This window comes from Phyllostomus discolor, chromosome 10, assembly GCF_004126475.2.
Source record: "Phyllostomus discolor isolate MPI-MPIP mPhyDis1 chromosome 10, mPhyDis1.pri.v3, whole genome shotgun sequence".
Lineage (NCBI taxonomy): Eukaryota > Metazoa > Chordata > Mammalia > Chiroptera > Phyllostomidae > Phyllostomus > Phyllostomus discolor.
Window position 1 is genome coordinate 150,956 of NC_040912.2, and position 23,456 is coordinate 174,411.

General features: G+C 68.5%; 1 protein-coding gene across 4 annotated transcripts in view; it reads right to left on the reverse strand.

Moving 5' to 3' along the window:
- Positions 1 to 23,456, reverse strand: part of CAMK2B (calcium/calmodulin dependent protein kinase II beta) — a 48,478-nt gene that overhangs the window by 10,530 nt on the left and 14,492 nt on the right. For 2 of the 4 annotated variants that reach the window (XM_028504149.2, XM_028504150.2), the window contains exons 3-13: positions 19,772 to 19,831; positions 16,020 to 16,074; positions 14,629 to 14,694; positions 9,266 to 9,338; positions 6,579 to 6,681; positions 6,420 to 6,503; positions 5,791 to 5,885; positions 5,567 to 5,689; positions 5,371 to 5,454; positions 4,722 to 4,764; positions 3,822 to 3,896 (exon numbers count right to left, since the gene is read on the reverse strand). In XM_028504149.2, the coding sequence (XP_028359950.1) occupies positions 3,822 to 3,896; positions 4,722 to 4,764; positions 5,371 to 5,454; positions 5,567 to 5,689; positions 5,791 to 5,885; positions 6,420 to 6,503; positions 6,579 to 6,681; positions 9,266 to 9,338; positions 14,629 to 14,694; positions 16,020 to 16,074; positions 19,772 to 19,831 (861 nt within the window). The remainder of the gene's footprint in view (positions 1 to 3,821; positions 3,897 to 4,721; positions 4,765 to 5,370; positions 5,455 to 5,566; positions 5,690 to 5,790; positions 5,886 to 6,419; positions 6,504 to 6,578; positions 6,682 to 9,265; positions 9,339 to 14,628; positions 14,695 to 16,019; positions 16,075 to 19,771; positions 19,832 to 23,456) is intronic. The other 2 variants (XM_028504155.2, XM_028504151.2) reach the window with 1 other exon arrangement.

The following is a 23,456-nucleotide window of genomic DNA, read 5'->3' on the forward strand; positions in this document are numbered from 1 at the left end:
CAGGGGGCAGGCGGCTCTGTAAGGAGGAAGGCAGTGCCCCCCAGACGGGGACACCAGCTGGGTGCGGGGCACCCTTAAGTCCCCACGTTCTGGGCAGGTGGGGGGCAGGGAGCTGCTGCTGGCTACTCACAGGTGCTGCCTGTCCCAACCCCACGAGCCTGCCTACCCTTGGACCCCGGCCCCTCCCTCGGAGGACAGGACTCGGAGCTCTACCCCACGCCAGAGCCCCGAGGGGCAGCCTCTCCCTCTGGGGCTACTTCCTGGCCTGGCTCTGCAGCGGGCTGGGGCCATGCCCGCCTCCATGCCCACCCCCCAGGACCGTGGGCTCTGGGGGGGGTCAGCAGGATGGCATGCGTGGGGCCACCCGCAGCCCAGGCGGCCCCCACCCCTCTGACGTCCAGACCAGGCGGGAGGCCGCTCGCCCCAACCCTCTATCCCTCTATGTGGAGGTCAGGGCGGCCTGGCCTGCCTCCCCTCTCTGCACCTGCCAACGTGCCTCGGCCCCCAGCACCTGCGCCCTCCACAGAGGTTTATGCTAACTACAGAACTGCAAAAAGAAAAAGTCAGCTTACCTTACGACAAGGAAAGGTGAGGAGGGGAGGGGAGGGCGTGAGGAGGGGAGAGAGAAAACAAGGCTTGCGTCAGTCCAGGCCGAGGGCCAGCCTGCAGCAGGGACCCTCCTGTGTCCCGCCCACCCAGCCATCCACCAGGCAAGCGGCGCCCCCGCGGCTGGCGGGTGCAGGTGGGGAAGCAGCGAAGGGCCCCTCACCCCCGGCCTGGGGGAACTGGAGTCTGCTGGCTCGCAGGGTCAGGGTGGCCCGGGGGCCGGGCCTGACCTCCCCTGCTGGGAGCAGCCCTGGGGCCGCTGCCCTGGCCAGGGGGGCAGACAGATGGGCACTCAGGCCCAGCGAGGCCCGGGGCCCCTCTGCCAGCAGCTTCAGCATCGCCCGCCACCTCCCGCTCCTGAGGCAGAAAGTTGGGTGGGCTGGGCCCCTATCTCCCCAGCAGGCCCTCTGAGGGGGGTCCTGGTGCTGCTCAGCTTGGGAAGCACAGCAGGACCCTCGGGGCAGCGATCAGGCCGGGGCCAGGGCTGCTGGGCTGCCTGCTGACCACTGTCCTCGAGGTCCAGCCCTCGCCACTGCCTTCGGGGCAACCCGTGGGGACACGGGTGGCTGCTAGGTCAGAGGCCCCAAGAGGCAGTCCAAGCGGCTGCCCCGGACACGGTTTCCTGGCCTCCGGGGCCCTGTCGCTTCTCTCAAAGCTTCCCTCGCAGGGCCCACAGGGCGGCTTCCCCAGCACCCCCCGCCCCAGTCGCCCCCTGCGAGTGAAGGACCGCAGACCCCCCTCTTCTTGTCCCCCAGACCCCCAAGGGTGAGGCCTGGGCAGCTGGACTCAGGACCTGCCCTCCAGCTGCCCAGGGCCAGAGATTCCTGGGGCCATGTGAAAACCTGCCCTGGCAGCAGCTAAAACCTGTGTCCCCGCCGCCCATGGCGGAGGGACAGCACAGCCCGAGGACCGACCAGTCCCCCTCCACCAGCCTCCTCATCCTGGTGAGCACGGTCTCACAGCACCTCCCGCTCACCCCGCCTCTGGGCCCTGCCGCCCCCCCAAGTGGCAGTCATCTGAGCTCACGGAGCCCGGGGACCCCGTCTGTGCTGGCCCACCAGTCGGCTGCCCATGGCCCGCTGGGCCTGGTGGGCAGGCACTCAGCCCGTCTCGAAGGCCCTTGGCCTGTGAGCCGAGCAAGCTGCCCCCATTCTCCAGTTTAGGGTGGTGTGGGGCGAGTTGCCCCTGTGCCATGAGGCCTGGGCCCTCGGCATGCCCGCGGGCTTTGAGGTGGGAGCGGCAGGAGACGGCTCCGTGCGGTCTGCCCCTCGGGGGAGCAGGGGGCTCCGGATCAGGCCCCGGGCAGGGGCAGCAGGAGGCCTCGCGATAGGCCCGGGTCTGAAGAGGGTCTCTTCAGTCCTCGATTCTGCTGAGCCTGAGGTCCAGGCCACGCTGCTCGAGGCCTGCGGCCCCCTAGCCTGGGCTCCAACAACAGCTGTCCTCTCGCCCGGCCCGCTCACCAGTGCCGGGCCCCCGAGCGCAGCTGCAGCCGCTGCGTCTCCCGGAGGAGGGACCTCCACAGCCTGCCGAGCCCCGCCGGCCCCAGCAGCAGCCCCAGGCTCGGGAGGTGCAGCTGTGGGTTCCCGAGTCGCACACGTCGTGACCCCTCGGGGGCCGTGCAGACCGAACACCGACCCCCGGCCCCACCCCTCTCGGGGGTCCTCGGGCCAGGCCCCCGCTGCCCCCGAAGCTCCCGAGTCCCTCAGGGCGAAGGCAGCGGGGGCCTGGCCAGGGCTTCCATCGACGGCCACACCCCACAGAGACACGGCCCCCCGCTGCCCAAGGGTTGCTCCGTCCCCTGAAGAGAAGCTACACCTCGGACCCGAGACCCTCACACCACACCCTCTGCCCGCCCCTGTCTGCTGGGCTGGGGCGGCCACTGGGGTGGCCTGACCCAGCAGGGAGGCCCCTCGGCCCGCAGGGCCAGCCTTCGCCTTGTCCTGTCGCCGGTCACCAAGGACAGCCATGCTGGGCCCTGCCCCCATGCACTGACCACCCCCAGGGCAGGCGGCCCTCAGCGCCCAGACGGAGCCCCCATGCACGCAGCCTCATGCAGGCAGGCGGCGCTGCAGGCGGGAGCCGGGCAGGGAGCAGCTCAGGCGCCCGCCCCTCTCCCTGCGCCTGGGGCAGGGCTTCGCTGGGAGCCTGTGGCCTCACCTTCCCAGACCCCTGCCCGTCCCTCCCCTCAGGTGCTGCAGAAGGAGCTGGACAGGAAGCAGCTCAGGACAGCCCTCCGGGCCCACCCGTGGGGCCTGCCCACCGACAGAGCACGGGCCTCCGCCCCGAGGCGGTCCTGCCCTGGTGCCCCCAGGGGAGGCCACTGGGAAGGCTGGGGTGTCGGTCAGGCAGGCAGGGCTGCCTGGTCTGTGGGGTTGAGGGAGGGAGTGCAGTGGGCATGAGGGAAAGAGGGGGCCTGGGCCTGGGCCTGGGAGGAGACACGGGCTTTGCCTGGGCCCCCGCAGCTCAGGGAGCTCCAGGGCCAGCCCTCAGCAGCCCTGCCCGCCCTACCCTGCACCCCCTGGGCTGGGGCTGGGCCCTCGGGCCCCGGAGGGACTCCTGAGGCCAGCGGCCCTCAGAGGGTCTGGGCCAGGTCCCAGGCAGGTGGGAGCTGACCTGGGACTCCTGGGCGCGGGTTGGCAGAACCAGGGTCCCCTGTGGGTTTGGGACAGGGGGAGGGGTCCTTGCAGGGAAGAACCAAGAGGAGGCCTTCGAAGTCATTCTCAGGGCAGCGGAAGACCCCCACCTGGGGCTCACGGGGCAGCTGTGCACGTGTGAGACCCCTGGGTGACGGGGCCAGGGTGACGGGGAGCCAGCAGGCTCTCAGGGGCAGGGTCTCTGCCTCTGTGCCCTTCCCCTGGGGACCCCCCGTCAGGACTGGGATCCCCAGTAGCAGGCCGGAGGCTTGCTGTGGATGGTCAAGGTCATTCTGAATGGGGACTGGTTGGACAAGCGGAAACAGAGTTTCTGAAGCAAAGGGCTCAGAACAGTGGGGTTTCGACCTCCAGACTCAGGGTCCAGGACTGGGGGGTCAAATACACGAATGTGGGGCCCGGGTCAGGGGTCGCCTAGCCTGTCCCTCCTTTGCTGGGCAGGGCCTGAGGCCCAGGGCTCTGGGGGACGCGGCCAGCGCGGGAGCAGGGCTCCCGGGCCCCTGGGCGCTGCCGCAGCCAGGGGAGCTGCATGCCGGCTGCAGGACACGGGTCCAAAGCGTCTACCTTGTTCCACCAGCCCCATGGTGGTGCCGGAGGCCGCGGTGGACATTGTGGCCGGAGCGGTGGTCTGTCTGCCCACTGTTAGCACCGGTTAGAGACGAGGGGGGGGCGGACACAGACGGGGCGAGGTGGGGAGAGAAGAGACAAAGGAAGCAGAAGAAGATTAGAGTCCAGGCCGAGGGCGGCGGTGCCACAGCCCCTGTCTCGGCAGAACCGGAGCCGGGGGGTGGGGGAGGGGGGCGGCCAGCGGCGCTCGGGCATCACCTCCTTCTTCCTGAGAGAGCCCGTGGCCCCGCGTGGGCAGGACTCGCCCCGCCAGTGACGGCGTGCCCGCCCACTGCCCCGCTCCACAGCAAAGGGACAGGAGGGCGCCGGACGCACACACACAGTGAGGACGGACCACAGACTCCGCACACGCAAGCCAGACAACAGGGAGTGGGCGGCCGGCCCCACTCAGGTGATGCTGTCCCTGGCGGGCCTGCCGGGGCCTTTGGCCTCGGGGTCCCAGACCCCCCACCCCAGCGGCCGCACGCCCCCAGCCCCGCCCGCCGTCCGTGACCCAGGCCGGGGGCCACCAGCATGTCCAGAGCTCAGCAGAGAGGCTCCGGACCCCCCTCTCACCTCCCACACACAAGACGGTGCTCAGAAGTTTCAGGACAACGACAGGCCACAGAGGAGCCGACCTACACCTGGACAGACACACGGAGCTGGGGTGTCAGGCGGGGACACAGAGACCCAACACGCAGGGGCGGGCTGGGCGGCCTCCTGGCCGGAGCAGGTGGGGCAGACCGGCCCTCAGAGGACAGGGGCCAGGCCAGCAGCAGCGGGGGCGGGGCTGAGGTGGGAGAAGGGCCGGTGGTGGGTGGCAGGCCACTGAGTCTTCCCAGAGAAGGCCGTTCTCACCTGAGAAATTCCGGGTGGCCAGCATGGTGGTGAGGATGGCGCCCTGGGGAGAGACCCACAGCTGAGGCCAGGGCTTTCTGCCGGCCAGGACTGCATCGCCACCCCTGCCCAGCCTCAGCCTGTGGGTGTCTGGCAGGACTCGCCCACTGCGCCCAGACAAGCCACTCGGTTCCAGAGTTAACACGGTGACACACCCTGGGCCCTAAACTGCCCACTGACCAGGGCCTGGGACTGCCTCAGGACCCCCAGGGGGTCCCTGACGGCCGCATCCCAGTGTGCTCGGCTGTGCCCGGCACCCCCCTGCCTGCAGCGTGCAGGGTGGGCCAGGACGGCCCCTCCAGTCTCTCCCCCACCACCCCGCCCGCCCAAGCACTAGGGCTGCTGTCCTCACTGCCCTGCCCTGGCCGGGAGAGCCAGGCAGAGGGCCAGGAGTGTCGCCCAGGGCCCTCGGGGCAGGCACGGGCAGCTGAGGGGGGGCCAGCGATGCGCCTGGAGGCCCGGCCCACTTATGGGCACCTCGGTGTCGTGTCGGGGCCCTGGGTCCCCCTGACACGTGGGGTCTGCTGGCGAGCAGCCTGGCCCCAGCGTGGGGCCCTCGCGGGCACGGGCACCTCCACGGGGCGCCGGTCGGTGCCGGCCCGAGCCTCACCTTGAGCTTCCTGCGGGCGTTGAACTTCTTCAGGCACTCCACCGTCTCCTGCCTGTGCATCATGGAGGCCACCGTGGAGCGTTGCTGCGGAGGGGGCCAGGGTGAGGCTCAGGGTGGCGGCCCGCCCGCCGTGCGGGGACAGGACCCGGGGTCAGCCCGCCCCCCACCCCGGGGGGGCCCGTGCGGGGCGACTTACGCAGACCCACGGGTGCTTCAGGGCCTCGTGCGCGGTGATGCGCTTGGCGGGGTTGATGGTCAGCATCTGGTTGATGAGGTTTTTGGCTTCGGGTGTGACCGTGTCCCACTCGGGGGACGGGAACTGGAGGGGGAGACAGTGCTCAGGGGGTCTACGCCCCCCCACTGCCCCGCAGGAGCCGGCTCCCCAGGGTCAGGGGTCAGGGGTCAGGAGGCGGCACTCACGTCGTAGGCGCCGGCCTTGATCTGCTGGTAGAGCTTGTGCTGGTCCTCGTCCCAGAAGGGCGGGTAGCCCACCAGCAGGATGTACAGGATCACGCCTGGGGGGCCAAGGAGCGGGCTCACGCCACGGCCCGCACCCGGGCACGCCTGTCCCTGCACCCGCGGAGCCCTCCGGGCGGCCACTGGCCCGTCGCTGGCCACTGCAGGGGCTGTTGACTGCGGCCCACGGGGGTCAGAAGTCCAGCTCCACGGCTGTGGGCCCTCAGTCAGGGCCTCGGCCCCGGCAAGGGGGGGTCCTGCCTGAAGCCGGCCAGCCCCATGAGGGCACTGGGATCCTGGAGCTCCCCTCCCCCACCGCCCGAGTCAGCAGGTGTCACCAGTTGGCAAACAGTGGCGTTGCCCACAGCCCCACCCATCACCTCCGCCCGACCCTTACCCTACTCCACAAGGTGGTCTGCACACAAGGCCCAGCCCCTGGGGCGCTGGGCGGGGGGGCGGATCGTGAGCTCAGCAACAGCCAGGGTCCCAGGTCTGGTCTGGGTGGGAGGGGTTCTGGGCTGGGGCAGTTCCCGGGCCAGCCCCGTTCACACCCCCACCCGCCACTGCCCCCCCTCCCTGCTCTCTGGCCTCACCGCACGCCCAGATGTCCACCGGCTTGCCATAGGCCTCCTTGCGCAGCACCTCTGGGGACAGGTAGCCCGGCGTGCCGGCGAACCCTGCAGGGAGGGAAGGGCCGTGTGAGGGCCTGGGGCAGCACACCCCTCTCCCTGCCCCTCCGGCCGGGCGCTCACCGAACCATGCCTGCTGGTCCCCCTGCACTTCGATGGCCAGGCCAAAGTCCGCCAGCTTCACCGCGGCCCCCTTGCACTTGCTGGCCAGGAGCAGGTTCTCAGGCTGCAGGGGACCCCCAGAAGGGGACAAAACAGAGGTGACAGTGGTTTGCAGGGGGGCGCACAGGTCTGATCCTGCTGTGTGGGTGTCTCCCAGGCGCTGCTGGCCCCTGTGCGCCCCACCCCACAGCCTGTACCCCAAGTCTGCCCCCTGGGGGCAGGGACACAAGCCTCGAAGGGAAAAGCTGGCTCTCAGAGTGCGGCTGGGATCCCACAGACCCGGACAGGGAACTCGGGGCGCTGGACCAGAACCAAGTGCACCCTGCCAGCCCTGGTGGGCCCCCGTCCGCAGTGGGGTGTCCCTCCCCGCCCCATGTCTGGCTGCTCAGAGACATGGTGGGGGTGGGGGGCTGCATGAAGTCATCACTCCCTGCAGGGTGTGACCCCTAAGGACCAGGAGGAACGGCCAAGGGCCCCGAAGCCCAGGCAGTGCAGGACATCTGCCCACCACGCCCACGGCTCTCAGTTTGGTGGGCGGGGCTCTGTCTGCCCCACCCCCGTCCGACAGCACAGGTGGGAAAGGCCGGCCTCTGCACCTCGGGGTGCAACGCCCTTGCTCAGGGAGGAAAGACACCGGCCCCAGGTCTGACACTGGTACGCTGCGCCCTGTACGCCGGGCCCCTCCGGTCCCAGCCCATGTCAGCAGCCTGAGCACCTCCAGCGGTCAGTGCTCAGAGCCTCAGCTGCTGGACTCCTCACCCCCAACTGCCAGGGCTCCCTCCCCACGGGCAAGCCCACAGAGGCCACGGGGCTACGTGGGGACAAGAAGGAAGGGTTGCATGGAAAGCAGCTTCACGGGGGATCTGACAACGAATCCCCAGCTCTGCAGGCCATGGTGGGTCCTCAGGCCCAGGCCTGCGGCTTCTGCAGCGAGAGGCTGGCCTTTGCTCCGAGCCAGCCCGGCCCCCTGCTTCTGTGCACCCAGGATAACACACCTTTGAGGTGGGGGAAGCACCCTCAAGAGAGCTCATAACCCTGTTCCCCGTCCCAGTCTCTCCCCACTTCGCTCTCTCCCCTCCACGAGACCCTCCTCCCAGGCCCCTCAATTCCAAAAGAACCTGCGAAGCCCCCGTTATTGGGAGGGTCTGCGACCTCGATCCCCAGCAGCGCCCTCCATGCAGCTCAGAAGACCTGCGTAAGTTCCCTCCAGGTCTGGACGCTTTATGTCAACACCCTCTACCACCACCACGGAAGACCAACACAGCAGCCCGGCTCTGGACACTGCTTGGAACTGGAAGAGCTAGGGCTCCTCAGAGTCAGCGAGTGTCAGCGCCAGGCTCAGCCAGAGTGAGGCGGACAGGGGACCCCGACCTCTGACATCAGGCGGGAATGCAGCAGGGGCGGGGCCTGAAGCTACCGATCCCGACCCGCCCACCTGCCTGCCCGGGGAAGGTGCAGCTGGGCCCCGCCCCCTGTCGGGCCCGCCCCCTGCCCCGCCCCCTGCCTGCTGGAGCCGGCCCCTCTGCTCTCCCCACTCTGCCTCCCTGGGTGGCCAGAGCCCCGAGAGCCTCAGTCAGCACAGGGTCCTCTCTGGAGCAGGGACAGCCGCTCCCCAGACCTGGTGGGAAGTCCCGCCGCCGCCGCCCCCTTTTTCCCAGCAGGCCCCCGTGTGCCGGCTCCGTGCCTCTGCCTTCGCCTCAAAGTCGGCCGCGGGTCTCGGGGTCCGGGCACAAGGTGGGGGCTCCCGCCCACTCACACGGCCCCTCCTCTCAGGGGCCCCGAGTGAGGCCCATTCAGACAAGACACAGTGACCGGCGTGGCACGAGCACGCGAGGCAGACACGTGGAAGGACAGGGGACGCTGGGACGTGCACAGAGGGAGCCGGACACGGGACGGGCACAGGAGAGGGTGCTGGGCCTGCTCCTGGCGGGACACTCAGAGCACCGCGCAGAGCTCAGCCCACACACACAAGCCCTCAGTGGCCCACGGAAGGGGTGACCCCATTCGGTGCCAGCGCCAGGGGCAGGCTGTCTCCGCCGCCACCAGGGGGTCCCCCACCGCAGACCAGACACTGACAGAACCAGCCTGGGGAGAGCTGGAGTCCAAGAAGGCGCGCGGGCCGGCGGGAGAAGGAGGACGGGTGGGGTTCCCCCTAAAGGCCCTCCCGCCCCCCGCCCCTGTGTCCTGGGGTGACCAGCCTTCGGAAGGTCTGCAGCCACTTCGCCCAGGGCCGGGCTGAGAGCCACAGGGACTTGGGGGATGGGCCGGGAGTTCGCAGAGACGCTGGAGGCCGGCCCCGCGCACCTCTCCCGCGGCGTCAGCACCCTCTGCACACACGACGTGTGGGCGCCCCCCTCAACCCAAAGGCAGAGAGTGAGACCCTGAAGGTGCTCACAGACTCATTTTTGACAGCTGTCCCCTTTGGCCCTGGAGCCTGGAGGTGCGAAGGCCGTGCGCAGTCCCGAGCACGCGCACGCGCACGCTCTGCAGGCTGTCTCACACGCGCACGTACCTCATGCGCGCATGCGCGAGCACGCCCCCCCCCCCCCGCGAGCACGGCCCCCACATACACAGCGCTCCAGGCCTCCTCTCACGGGACGTGCAAGCACAGACTGCGGACCCCGGCACAGCGCGGGGCGGGGACTCACCTTGAGGTCCCTGTGGACGACCCCCATTTGGTGGCAATGGAGAACCGCCTCCAGGATCTGCTGGATGCAGTGACTGCGGCAGACAGCACGTGCATTAGTGCGGGGGCCCGGGGGGTGCAGGAGCCAGGGTGGGGGGCTGTGTGGCACTTGGTGGGGGGTGGGGTCCCAGCCTGGCAGGGCCGCGGGAGGCAGGGAATCAAGGTGCTGTCCGCCACGTGGGAGCAGAGACACTGGCCGGGGAGGCCTTTTGGGTCCCTTCCTCACCTTTAGGTCAGCTCAGGCAGGCCAGGCCCTTGGGCCACCCCGCCCCCCACCAGGCCCACCTGGAGACTCTCAGAGGAAACCGACAGGCTCCCCAGGGCACCTCCCCAGGCTCATGCGGGCCAAGGCTGACCCTGAGCTGGCCATCTGGGAGGGAGGGCAGGGCAGAGCCCACACCCTGCAAGGCAGGCTGGGGACCCCAGGCAGGGAAAGGGCAGAGGTGAAAGAGCAGAGGACAGAGGGGGGTGGGCACCCAGGTGTGGGCAGTGCTGAGGCTGCAGCCCCCATCACTCGTGGGCCAGAGCAGGTGCCACTAATGAACTGGAACACCCACACCCACGCCAGCCCCACGCCAGCCCCCACCTCCCCCAACTGGACAGCTCAGCTCTGCAGCATCCCAGAGGCCCCAGGGAGAAGTCCGGGCTGCCCCAGGCACCTCCAACACCTGAGCTTCACAATGTGGCCTGCACATCAGGTCAGACGTCCCCAGCCCCCCCCCAACATGAGACCCTGCAGCCTGAGCCTGCCTCCCCCAAGTGTCCAGACGGTTTCCAACAGCCCCCAGAGCCAGGCACAGGCCCCGCAGGGTCCCCCACCACCCCTGTGGTGTTGGCAGCTATGCGAGGCTGGCGGGCCGCAGGTTCCCTGGAGCCCACCACCTGGGCTCTCCCTCGCAGCCCCTCTGGCTGGGCCGAGGGGGAGACGGGCAGATCCCCCAGGACCCTTCCTGCCACTGCTGGACCCTGTGGAGTGGCAGGACCGGCTGGAGGCGTGGGCTTTGTTTTCCTAATGCTCCTGATGACAAACGGGGCGAAGCGGTGGGGGACCAGCCCACTCCCCAGAAGACTGTGGCCACATCTGGAGACCACTGGCCACTGCACGGGACAGCAGACCGGAGCTCCTCCCGCAGCGTGGTAGAACCCAGAGCCGAGAACCAGCGATGACGGGTCCCCAGCAGCCCTGACCTTCGATGGCCACCAAGGGCTGGAACCACAGTCCTGTGTGCGCACCCCCGGCTGCCGCCCCCCAGCTCCTGCCATGTCCAGCACCACCCCACCCCGCCGCTTTGTCACTTCAGACACCCCTCAGGCTGGCCTGGCCTGCAGGCTGGTCCAGGGGCCTGTCCTGCTCACGTGGGCAGGGCTCCGCCGGGAGGCCTAAGGAGCACTCATGGCCAGGGCAGGCCACCGTGCAGCTGCCGGGACCCTGCACCGAGCTGCCAGCTGACCAGCCTCACTCTGCACAGCTGTGGCCAGGCCCTGGCTCTGCCCCCGGGTCAGGGGTGGCCCACGCACCTAGCTGTGAGCCCTGCGTGCCTGCGGGGACCCTGACCTTCCTTCTGTGACTAGCTTGCCACGCCCTGCAGAGGCCTCTCTGCCCTGACCGTCCGACACCACACACACTGGTTCCAGCTTTGGGTTTCGTATCTCCAGCTCAGAGGCCTCACCCCCCAGGATGCCCTTCCAATTCCTGTGTGGGGTAGCCTCAAAGCACCCACACTGTCCCCCCTGCAGCCCTGGGCAGCCCCGTCCCTTATATGGGTATCCAGGCAGCACCTGCCTCCACCAACTGTGGCTGCGGGGACCACGGGGACGTGCTGTTCTCTCCTCTCAGGCCTGCCCTTGACCCCTGCTTTGCAGCACGTGTTCCCCAAGTGTCTGTGGGACCCGCGGGTCTGTCTGCTGCAGCTCTGCTCACAAGGTAGACTCGGACAGGTGGGCTTTGCTCCTGCCCTCCCCCGAGTCCCCCCCCCCCCGGGGGTACAGGGCTCCTGCTGGGCGGCACTCGGTCCGCACCTCTCTTGAGCACCGTGGGCCGGGCCAGCAGCGCTGGTGTCCAGTCCTGCATTTCTTCCCTGTCCACCGTCCTGCAGGCCCCGCCTGATGTGTCAGGGCCACCCCGAGGGCCACCCACGAAGGCAGGACACAGACCTTCCCTGGCCTTGCCCCCCAGGCTCTCGAAGAGCCGGAGGAGCAAACCAGGCTCCACCACAGAAAACGGGGGGCCACCCGCCGACCAGGCCGTGTTGGCCCATCTCCGGCTAGCTCTCCACAGTGTCCCCAGCACGGGAGTCGCCCCTGCAGCCTGCAGGTGGGCGGGACACCCCGCCGCCTGGAGAGCGGCCCACTCCGGCAGCCCCACCTGTGACGACTTCTGGGGACAGCCCCCAAGAACCCCTTCCCTTCGCTCCTGCCCTGGCCTCCAGGCTGCCTGAAACCAAGGCCCGAGGACAGGAGGCTGCCCAGCCGTGGCCGGTCCCAAGGTCTCCTCCCTTCTTCCTCGGGGCCGTTTGTCGTGTTCTGACAATCCAGAAAGTTGCTTCCGCGCTCCGAGCGGTCCTGAGGGGCACCCCAGAGGCTGGCCGGTCCTGGACGGTTGCTCTGGGCCCCGGCTCCCCTCCTCCCTCACGGCCAGCACGGCCGAGGCCCTTGCACCATCTTGCACGAGCCACATTGTTTTTTAGGGTTTTTAGGGTGTGTCGTAAAGACTTTGAACGTTGCTTTTCCAGGTTTGAGAAGAGACCCCTTGCTTTCCTCACCTGCGTCCTGCCTCCCGGGCTGCAGACAGTTCCGAGGGGCAGCCCTACCCGCCTGGCTGCCCCCTCCAGGGACCCACTCATCGTGGCTGGGCTCTGGGCAGCGAGCCCTGTGCATGCCCTGCAGGGTCACTGGCCAGGGAAGGGCCCTGCTCTGGGTGTCTGGGGGCTCCTGCCTCCCGCAACCCTGAGTCCTTCCTCCAGGGGTTCCCAGGGGAAACGCAGGCCCCGGGGCGTCCATGGTGACTGGCCAGACTCCCTCCTGTCCCGGGCAGAGCGCTCACTCCATGGGCAAAGGCAGGTCTCCAGGTCCGAGGAAGGCCCAGGACCCCCGGGAAGCTCCCCAGCAGGGAGAGCTGGAGGACTGTCCCTCCGCCCTGCCACGCCTCCTGGCGGCCGGGCTGTGAGAAGACACTAGGCGTCCTGGGAGGAGCCCCAGCGCAGGGGCCCTCCCTTTTCTGGGCCAGTGCCCAGGGGCCCCAAAGGCCAGTGGAGCCCAACTGCGGAAGGAGGGCAGGATGCCGGGGGGAGGGATCCCCAGGAGTGAAGGGGTGAGGCCCGGGAGGGAGGGGCAGGTGGCGAGGGAGGGGCTCGTGGTCACAGGCGTTTGGGGGCCTGCGGTATGACTGGAGTGTGGGGCACAGTCGGAATGTGGGCGGGGCCTGGGGGCGTGGTCAGAGTGTGGGCGCAGTCGGGAGGGCGAGGTGAGAGACGTGGGCCTCATGGGGGCCTGGATATGGTGTGGGCGTGGCCAGGGCGTGGGCGTGGCCTGGTTGTGGGCGTGGTCGGGAATGTGGTGAGGTCAGGGGCACCGTCGGCCTGTGGGTGTGCACAGGCTCCACAGCAAGGCTCTGTCAGATGATGGCCAATGGTCCAGGGGCTCTAAGGCCAGAGCTGGGCCAGGGCTGTGGGCTGTGCCCCCTCCTCGGGGCTTGTGCTGCAGGGCAGGCCGGCACCACACCCTGGGCCATGCCCGGTGGGGACACTGAGGATTCAGGAGCCGGGCCGCATGGTCCGGACAGGGAAACGAGAGTGAAGGCAAGCAGCCCTCCCAAGCGAACAAGTGGTAACCCTCTCCCCTGAGTACGCGTTCAGCCCGGGGCTGGACGTGTGGACCATGTCATGTGGGCCATGACATCCCTTCTGGGGGGCCAGCAGGACCCTCTCTCAAGGCCTGGACTCCCTCCGCCGCCCAGGAGCCCTGTGCCCTGGCAGATGTGAGGGTGGTCTGGGCCCTGGATCCCCACATCCCACGGGCAGGCGGTCAGGCACCCACACCGGGACAGGCCCCCGGAGCACGGCAGAGTGGGCAGCGGTGGCTGCGCCCCACTTTTCTACTAAGTGGGGAACTGAAACGAGTTTTCCTCCTCTCCAAACGGACAGGCCCCTCCCGGTGTTTGCAAAGTGAAAGCCCTTCCTCCAGGAGCCTCAGAAGGTCAGCCAGTGCCCCTGCGCCCTCGGGTCTGGCCTCCCCTCCCCACCCCAGGCCACCCCCAGCCCCAGCTGTCCAGCTCAGGCTCACCAGGACCCATGCACACCTTCTCACAGGGCCTCAGGCCGTCGCCAACAGGCAAGGTGGCCTGTGGGTGCAGAAGCAAGTCACAAAAAGCTACTCAAAAAGTCATATTCATTTTTCTTGATTAGAAAAGTAATACATATTCATTGAAGAAAATTTTAAAAATAGACAAAGAAGATTAAAAAACTGAAATGCATCCATAATTCCACCCACTAAAGAGGGCCACTGACAGCTTTTTTCTTTTCGTCAATGCATGTCTCCGTGGGCCAGGCCCCAGGTGGGCACGGCGGGGAGTGACCGCCCTCAGTGGTCTCCAAGGTGAGAGGCACTATGAAGAGTGACATCCCTGCCGTGGATCAGGTGGCATCTGGCTGACAAGCATGGGACATGGCAGGCCACGGTGGCCGACCCTTCCAGGGCAGGGCCCTGCCAACCCCCAGCAGCCACGCTGCAGATGGAATTTCTGAGGCCACCAGCCCACGTCACCCCTTGGTGAGGGCTGACCCCGGCAGGAAGGGCTGCCCAGCACCCTCTGGAGGCCCTGCCTGGACAGAGTGCCCATCCTTCCCCCCCTTGCACGGGAGCCTGACTTCCTGCCCCTGCCCCGGAGACCCTGGGAGGGGACTCCAGGGACCACAGCCAGACACAGGGGCTCTCTCATGCTGTAAGGGTGGCCCCGGAGGAATCTGGAGAGGGAATTCTGGTCTGTCTTTGGGACCAGCATGTGGAAACTTCATGTCCCCGTGAGGAAGGTGGCCTGGGGGTGCCTGCTGAGAGCTATCGACCGACACCCAAGGGAGGGCAGGAGGGCGCCCGTGACCGCCCTGCTCTCCCCCTGCCACCAGCCACCCCGAGGACAGCACCACTCTGTGGGCGACTCCCCGCCTGAGGAGAGCGAGCAGGCCTGGGCCCTCCCACTTGGCAGGCAGGCTGACACCTTTGTCCGGCCGACCACCTGCCTGGCCCTCGTCGGGACAACGTGGGCCAGAGAGGCAGGAGTGGGGCTGGGGGGGAGGGCAGGAGGGGACGGTGCGAGGGGTCCACACCCACCTGGCGTCCGCCTCACTGTAGTACTCTCTGGCCACGATGTCCTCGAAGAGCTCCCCGCCAGTGACCCTGCGGGAAAGCACACGCAAGTCTCGGTCTGGAGGCCCCGCCACCCTGTCCTCTCCGCTGCTGTCTGTCCCGGCTCCACCCCCACCACCGGCCCCTGCACCATCGCCACTGCCACCGGGACCGCTGGCTCCCCAAGGTCTCCCATGGGGGCCACCTGTCAGTCGGTGCTCGCACCCCCCCCAGCGCTGGGCTCCGGTGGCCCTCCCTCCTCGCTCCCTGGGAAGCGCCAGCCCGTTTCCTCTTGCTGGTCCCCCTCGGCCTCTCTAGGCGCCTGCCCGTTGTGTGGGCCAGGAGGGACAGCAGCCTCCTGTGGGCACACGCACACACGTGGTCACACATTTACACGTTCAAGCGTGCGCACACGCACCACTCCCTCCCCCTTGTCTGCCCCCGAATCACACACACCCATCAGCTACCGACTGGACAGGCCTCCTGCAGCTTGGCGGCCCGAACCCTTCCTGGGGGGAACGGGGTGACCGCGTGCCTGCACATCTGCGGGCCCAGGGGACGGCCACTGCAGGGTCCGGCCTTGGCCTGGCCGCCCTGGTCACCTGACTTGTGGGACACAGGGGTACGCAGGGGTGGCCAGACCCTTGCAGCGACTGCCCCCACTCCTCTCGACCGAGGAATCCGAGTGGGCTGAGGGCTCCCTGGGCCCCCGAGCAGCCGGGTGCTGTGGCGGCAGCACCTGGTGGGGCTTTCCTGGCCCTGGCACAGCCTGGAGGCCACACAGAGCGGCCCGAGGTGCGTGGCCCCCACCCGCCCCCGTCTGTGCAGCCCCATCCCCGGTGGCGCTGACTCACAGGCAGCTAAATACAGCCCCACGGGGTGCTGTCGGGAGCGAGGGGTGAGGTCACCGCTGCTAAATCCAGCAGCCGGGGAGGGCGGCGGAGGCCCCAGATGCCTTCTCGCTCAGCCCCCGCACACGCACACGCGTGCACACGCCCCACGGAGCACCCCCACACAGGGAAATGTGTGCACTCACAGATCACACATGCACACACACGTCCATGCCATCGCTCACATCTATGCTGACACCCACGTGTGCACACTCAACACACACACATGCACACGTGCAACTGTGGCCACACGCAGGCATTCTCACACGCAGGCACACACTCGTGGCCGCCGTGGGGGTGCACACCGAGGGGAAGGAGGGGACGAGGCCGAGCACCTGCTCCTTCGCAGGCCTCCCTTCCTCTCTCCAGCGCGTTCCGGCTGAGGGGAGGGCCCTGTGCAGCGGCCCTGTCCCTGGGGCCGAGCTGCTCACCGCTAAGCAAATAGGAGGGCGAGGGAGGCTGGGCGGGCCCGCCCCGAGCACTTACAGATCGAAGACCAGGTAGTGGAACCCTTCTTCCGAGATGCTGTCGTGCAGCCGCACTGCAGGGACAGGAGAGGCCGTGAGGGCTGGCGGCGGGGCTACCCCTGTGCCAGGGGTGACTCGCCCTCCCTGGGCCCGGGGCTCCCACCGCATGGGGAGGGGGCAGAGCCGGGTGCACCTGGGCCCTGCTGGCCTGCAGCCCCAGGTCTATGTCTGGATGGGCTCACAGACTGGGCCCCCAAGGAGCCACTGGGGGGCGTGGGGAGAGGGGCCGAGGGGCAGGGACCCCAGACAGATGGCCACACACCCAGCGAGACATCATTCCCAAAGGCCCCGCCCCCGGGCTGTGGCTCCGGACCGTGAGGTCAGCAGGACGACGCCCCTCCCCCATCACAGCTCAGCCAAGGTCTGGTCTGTCCCTGAGCCGGGGACCCTGCCGGCCCAGGCCCGTGGTGGGGACGGGCGAGTGCCGGGAAGTGCGCCCCAGCGCCTCCTCTGGCTGAGCGGGGGGTGCGCGGCCCCGAACACCAAATCTTTCTGGGAACGGCTCTCTCTGGACACCGCCACCCCCCACGTACCGGATTCTGCCCTGCACCCCGGGCAGCCACACGCGGGTGCTGCTCTGAGCCCTGGACGTGTGCCCGCCGGGAGCCGACCGACTCGGAGGGTCACACGCGGGAAGCAGGCTGCAGGCCACAGCCGCTGCGAGCAGCAGTGCGGACAGGGCGGGGCTCAGGCCCCCGAGAGGCCGCCCTCTGGTGCCCCCAACCCAGCCGGTGCCCCCCACGCCTCCCCAGCTCCTAACTGGCTCCAGCGTCCTCCCTCTTCCAGCTCTGGCCCCTCCCGCCCAGGGCCCAGCCCCTCCTTGCCAGGAGACCCACAGGGCTTGCAGTGACCTGTGACCCGGGGCCACAGCCTGACGGTGCCCACCCAGGGACACTGCTGGGACCTCTCTCTGCTCCCCTGCAGGGGCCCTGGCGTCCCAGGGGCCCAGGAGTCTGGGACGCGGAAGGCCTTCGTCCTGGAGGAGGCCCCCCTGCCCCCTGCCCCACAGCACCGCTGACAGAGGGCGGGCCCCACCCCCTGGCCCCGGAGGACTCCAGGGTCTGCACGGGAGCTGAGGCTGTGTGCACATGGACACGTTTAAAAATATACTTTCAACACTTAAAAATAGTTGCATGTGATTTTAATGGTTAAGAAGAAAACCTAGCTGGTACCTGAGACCACAGCGTCAGACAGAGCTGAGGAAAGAGTGAGCTGTCAGAACCCGTTTGAATAGAAACAGCCAGTACAAGACAGGCGGGAGGCAGGAGGACAGGACTGCACAGCCCCGAGTGTCCAGTGGGGCAGCCCCGGGGCGGACACCCCAGCCCAGGGTGCAGGGGAAGGAGCCTCAGGCATGCACATCCTTCTGCTGGGGCCTCAGCGCCTCCAGGGCCTGCGCCCCAAGTCCCAGGCCAGGGGGCCACCGTGGGGTCCCTCTCGGACCCCATCCCTGGGCCTGTGTGTGGGGCCTCTGTGGGCTGTGCCAGTTCCGGCCCCCGGGGCAGCAGGGCCTCATTCAACACCCCACCCTGTCCCCACGCAAGGCTCTCTGCCCAGGGAGGACGCCTGGCTGTCTCCTCTGCCCAGGGCCCACCTTGTCTCCGAGGAGAAGTTAAACCCCCAGGGGCTGGGCCCCAGACTAATGGACGAAAAGGCCCGGGGGTCCCTCCAGCTGGGGAATGCAGTGCCCCACTCGGCTCAGTGGCCCACTGCCTGGCACACGCCCATGGAGCGGGGGACAGCACCAGACAGCCCCCGCCGCCGGAGCTCACAGCCGCCCGGCCGACGGGCGCAGAGCCCCTGTCGGCGACGGGTGAGCGGAGCGGCACCAGCCCCCGCGCCCCAAGGGGGGGCACCAGTGGCCTGTTCGGGGGAGGGAGCCCTGCCGTTCTCTGTGACGACGGCGGCCCTGAGGACTCCACGCCCCGGGGAAGAGGCCGTCACCAAAGGTCGTGCATCGTGGGACCCCCGCAGCGGTGAGGCTCCCAGAGCTGTCAGTTCACAGCTCTGCCTCCTCCATGTTCTGGAATGTTCCAAGGCCCGAAGTCTCAGCTCCCCCCCCACATCCTGGAATGAAGCTGCTGCGAGGACCGTGGGGACCGCTCGGCACTGACCCAGAACCGTGCTGAGCACACTGCGGCCTCTCGCGGAAGAGCTGCCCACAAACTCCGTCCCAGAGAGCACCTAGGCCCCTCCCCCGCCTGAGGGGACTCCTGCAAATCGCCCAGAATATGGGGACCCAGCCTTGGCTGGTGCTCAGGCGTCACAGGCGTGGGGTCGGTGGGGAGAGGGTGTGTGCAGAGCAAGCCTGGACATGGTGCCCGGTGGCAGAGGGGCCCTACTCAGTGAGGGGGGGGGCAGACTGGAGCCCTAGGTGTGCTGGGACGTCCCCCAGCCAGTGAGGGGTGGGCTGGGGTCTCTGTGGACCCCGCCGCAGAATCCGGTGCACTGTGTAGGAAGACAGATTCCTGGGCCCCCCAGCCTCCCTCCCGGGACCGGTCAGGAATGTGATGCCAGTGACACCAGAAGACTCGGCCTCAGAGTCTGCAACTAAAGAGCATGGGCCAGGCCCCAGGAAATGAGACACTGCCCCCTGATGCCCCTGCCAGGCCCCCCACAACTGGGCCAGCACAGCTGGAGAGGACTCAGGATCCTGGAGGGGCCGGGGCCCCCAGGGTCAGCTCTAAGGACCGGCCAGGCTCCCTGTGGCCAAAGCCCCATTCTGGCCACAACATGGATGCCCAGGCCAGCGGCCCCCAAACTGAGGCTTAGCGCAGCCTGACACCCCGTGAGCACCGAGTCCCAGGCCCGTCCTGGCAGGACTGAGTCACAGTTCTGGTGGACGAGGCCCGGGAGTCCACCCTTGGAAGCCCCTGGTGAATGGGGTCCACCATCTCCTCAGGGCCCCTGGCAGCTGCCCAGTGTGGGCAGGGCCTAGGCCCCAGCACCCAGAAGTCCACCAGTGAGAAGGACAGACGGCCGGACACCTGAGCGCTTCACAGGGCAGTAGCTAGGGACCACCTTGGAGCTCCGGGAATGGGGGCAGGCAGGCAGGGCCAGCTGGCCGGAGACCCACGCCAGCCTCCAGGGCCAGCACCACCCAGCAGCCGAGCAGCTACCCCCGACAGACTCGCTCTGGGGCACCAGAAAGGAGGGACCTACCTGGGCAGGACGGCTGCACCCCCAGACTGAGCCCTGCCTCCCTAGGCTGCATGTGTCCCCGAGAGGCAGCAGGCAGGGTGGGGTCCCCCAAGGCCACCGAGTTCTGGCCCTGGGCTGGTGGGGACCCCAGAGGCTCCGCAGAACAAGACCTGGACCTCAGCCCGGGGCCGTGCTCGCCCTGGTCTCTGGTCTCCCGTTTCCGGCCTCTTTCCTTTGTCAGCCGCCACCCTGCACCCTGCGGCCCCTCTGAAGCCAGAGGATGCCCAGGAACCCGTGTGCCCACGGGAAGCCTGGCTGGAGACACCGAGGGCGGACAGGGATCCCTGCGCAGCTGCGGCCTTGACCTCCCCCACCCAGGGGCGGCCCCACCCCCGGAATCCCTCCAGGAGGAGACGCCCTGTTGGGGCCGGAGGGTGGCGGCACCGGACCAGGGTGGAAGGGGACAGGGGACAGGGGCCGCCGGTGTCTAGAAGGGACAGAGGCCACCCGCTGTCCTGCCGGGAGGGAGGCCCCGCCTCGCCCTGCCCCCCGCCGCCCCCCGCCACTCACCGATGTTGGAGTGCTTCAGGAGGCGGCAGATCCGAGCCTCTCTCTCCAGCTTCTGGTGGTCTGGGGACGGAAAGGGACACGGAGTCACCTGGGGCCCCGGCAGCCTGGCCAGTCACTCCGCACGCCTGCTGCCAGGCCAGCGGCCAGCCAGGAGACTCATGGGTAGGGGCCCACCCCCTCCATCCCGCCCCAGGCGGAGGCCACGCCCCACTCGCATGCCAGCCTGGGAGCCGCCGCCTGCCCTGGAGCCGCAGGCCGGAGGGGCCGTGTGCCCGGGCACGTGGCACTCGCCCGCCCTGCCAGGGGCTGGCAGAGGCATCAAACAAGCCATTTACGATTCCTAAACAGAAACACCCACACATAAAACACAGCGTTCATTCACACCCCATAAAATCGCTCAGCGAACAAAATCAGACCAACTTGACTCAAAGACGTGAGCTAGCCTGGACCTGTGGTGCCCCATCAGCCACCCAGCTGCGTGAACCCCGGGGCCGTGAGAGGTGTGGGGCCCCCAGCTTTGGGGCGGGGGCCCAGGAATGGAAGCAGCCCCCACACTGGGGGGGGGGGGCTGGGGCTGTCACTGTGCAGTGGCCACCACGAGGGGGAGGGGCAGAAGAGACAGGCGCCTGGAGGGTGGTCACACAGGAACTCCAACAACGCCCCCAGGAACGGTAGGGGGACTGAGCCCAGCTCCTCACCAGCCCCCTAGCAAGGCGGCAGGGTCCCCCAGGCAGCTGGGCTGTCAGGAGGGAAGAGAAGGCTGCTGAGGGCAGAGGGCAAGCGTGGACCTGCGGTGGTCACCGTCACAGAGGGGAAACCGAGGCACACAGTGGCGCTCAGAGTCCTCCAGGCCGGCACTCCCTCCTTCATGGCCCCCAGGGACAGCCCCCCTCTGTCCGGGCACCATCCCCCCTCCCAGGCCCCCAACCCCCGCCCGCCTGGCCCCCAGCCGCTCCCTGGCTGTGGGGTTGGGGGGGAAGAGCCCGGAGGAGGGGACGATTGGGGGACAGGGTGGCGCTGGGCCTCTCGCCGGCCGCCAGCAGCAGCAGCGCCGTCTCTGGTGGGAGGACGTGAGAGCCGCTGGGCGCAGCCTGGCCGTCCCGGACCCTCACTGCGGCTGGCGAGCCCCTGGCAGAGCCCCAGGCCCCCAGCCCAGCCCTCCCCGCTCCTGCGGCTCTGCCCTCGGGGCCTCAGGAATGGAGGGGGCGGGTGGAGGGTGAGGAGCAGAGAGGGCGCCCAGGGGAGGAAGGCGAGAGCACCAGCCCAGGGAGGGGGCCCAGGCTCAGTGCCCCCACAGTGCCGCACTGCGGCCCCCTTAACCCAGTTCAGCGGCTTCGTGGCGCCGTCCCGGCTCTGGGTCTGGGTCGTGGGCAGCAGGAAGCCGCGGTGCGGGAGCGCGGGGCAGGTGTGGGTGCTCAGCCCCATCCCACCCTCTGCAGGGATGCCCCCAAGGCAGGGGGGCCACCCAGGCCCTGAGCAGAAAAGGGGCCTCAGCCTGGAGGTGGGAGGGGGTACAGAGGTGAGGCCCCCATGTGCACCCCTGTGGCCTCAGTCTCCTCACCTGGGAGGTTAGCTCCCTAAGGGTAAGGCCAGTCCCACCTGTGGGGCCAGCCCCCTGCTGACAGGTCACCGCCCCCGCCCCCAGGTCAGCCTCATACCTGAGGGGTCCTCAGCCCTCCCCAGCCGGGTCAAGGCCAGAGCCTGTGCCCCCAGCTCTGCGGTGCGGAGAGGGGGCCCACTTTCCTGGGCCCCTGGGGGCTCTGAGGGCCCTGGGGTGCTGCTGAAGGTCAGGGCGCAGTAAATGCCTGGGACCCCCAGGGGGCGGCCGCAGGCCAAGGGTCACTCCCGGGACACTCACCCCAGCGAGCTCAGGCCCACTCACCGCCCGGGGTGCCCTCCGAGGCACCAAAATCGCCCGACAGCCGCGTCGTGCCGGCAACGCGCTGGCAGGGTCGGGGGGAGGCAGCAGGAACCCGAAACGCTGAGAAAACCCAAGTCCCCACTGATCTCTCACCCCAGTCAATTCATTTTCCTCTAAACTGCCTTTGTGAACGGCAGTTTAATAATCTCTAATTATTCAGCACATTCGCCGATTCTGAATGTCTCACCATCCTCTATTTAATTAAGTATTAAATTTAAAACCCTAACTCAGCCCCTGGCACCATCCGGGGCTGACGGGCATCGTCCGTGAGAGCTGGCCATTCTGGGGGGGGGGCGGTGCTCCGTGTCCCGGCCGGGGCCCCCCTGGCCCCCCCCCCAGGGCCCGGTGGGGGCCAGCCCTCCCTCCTGTCGCTCCCCAGGAGCTCGTCCGGCCCTGGGGGACCCCGGTGGCCACCAGGCCTCCCCTCCTGCCTCCTGCCCACCCTGAGGTTCCTGCACCTGGGCCTCCCCGATGCCTGGGAGGCCAGCGGCCGGCGGCCTCCACAGCACCCAGCACCTGCCTGGCTTCACCCCTGCGGGGCGACGGGCCGCAGCACAGCTGTCCGGGACCAGCCCGGGGGGACCACGGAGCTCACAGGCCGTGGCCTCTGAGCGGTGCTGCCACATGGCCCCGGGGCCTCCCTCCTCATGCCCTGGCCCACCACCCCCGGGGCCCTGTGTTGCCCTCCTGCTCGGCTCCCAACCCGAGGAAGCAGTGAGGTGGGGGGCTGACCCACCTGGGCTGGGAGGACACTGAGTCCTGGAGGTATACAGCAGGCGCCTAAACACAGCAAAGCGAGCCTCACGGTCCAGGCTCAGCGGCCTGTCCCCAGGGCCTTGGGCTGGGGCCACAGACCCAGCAGGTGGCGGCGGCTCCCCGCACCTGCAGTGGGGGCGGTGCCAGGTCCGGCCAGGATGCCTTGGCAGGGCCTCTCGGACTCGTGTCGGGAGCCGACGGCGCCACCCTCGGCCTCCACCTGACCCCCAGCCCCGCTCACGGCAGCACGGCCACCAGGCACGGCCCTGCCGCCCCTGGGACCCTCCCTGTCCGCCCCTGCGAGGGCCTCCCCTTGGCAGGGGCCGGTGAGCATGAGCAGCCCCAGATCTGTGTGACCCCGGATCTGTGTGACCCTGGATCAGAGGGTGGGGTCCCCATCCCTCCCGCTGTTACAGGGTGCAGCCCAGAGGGGGGGACCCCAAATAGGCATTTGAAATGGGGTCCAGAACTCAAGGTGTCCAGGAGACTTTAAGGTGTCTTCACCCCTTCCCCCACAGGTGTGAGTTGGGGGAAGGGGCGCACAGAGCAAGAACATGCAGGGCAGCTTTGCAGCTAATCCATGGCATGGTCATTTAGCATACCTATAGCCTTTGGCTGGTCACGTAGATATGCTAAATAGCTGTGGCCATGCTCAAGGCCAGGGGGATGGAAAGGGACCTCCCCCCAAGATGGGACCTGGGGGGCAGGTCCCCTGAGTTTCAGCGCCTGCATGGGAGCTGGGAGAAGATTGGCTCCAGGACATGGGGTGACACCTGCCCAGACCCACGATGGTGACCAGAAAAGCTGGAGAAGACAGCAGATTGAGGGCAAGTGTGCCCAAGTGTAGGAGGAGTCAGAAATGGGGCTGCAGAGGAAGATTGGCGCGGGGGATTTAAACCCAGACACGGCAGCCATTGGGGGAGAAACCACACGGCCTTGACAGAGTGGAGACTCCCGCAGCCCTGAGAGGAAGAACCAGAGGACTGCCTGAGCCATGGACTTCTATTT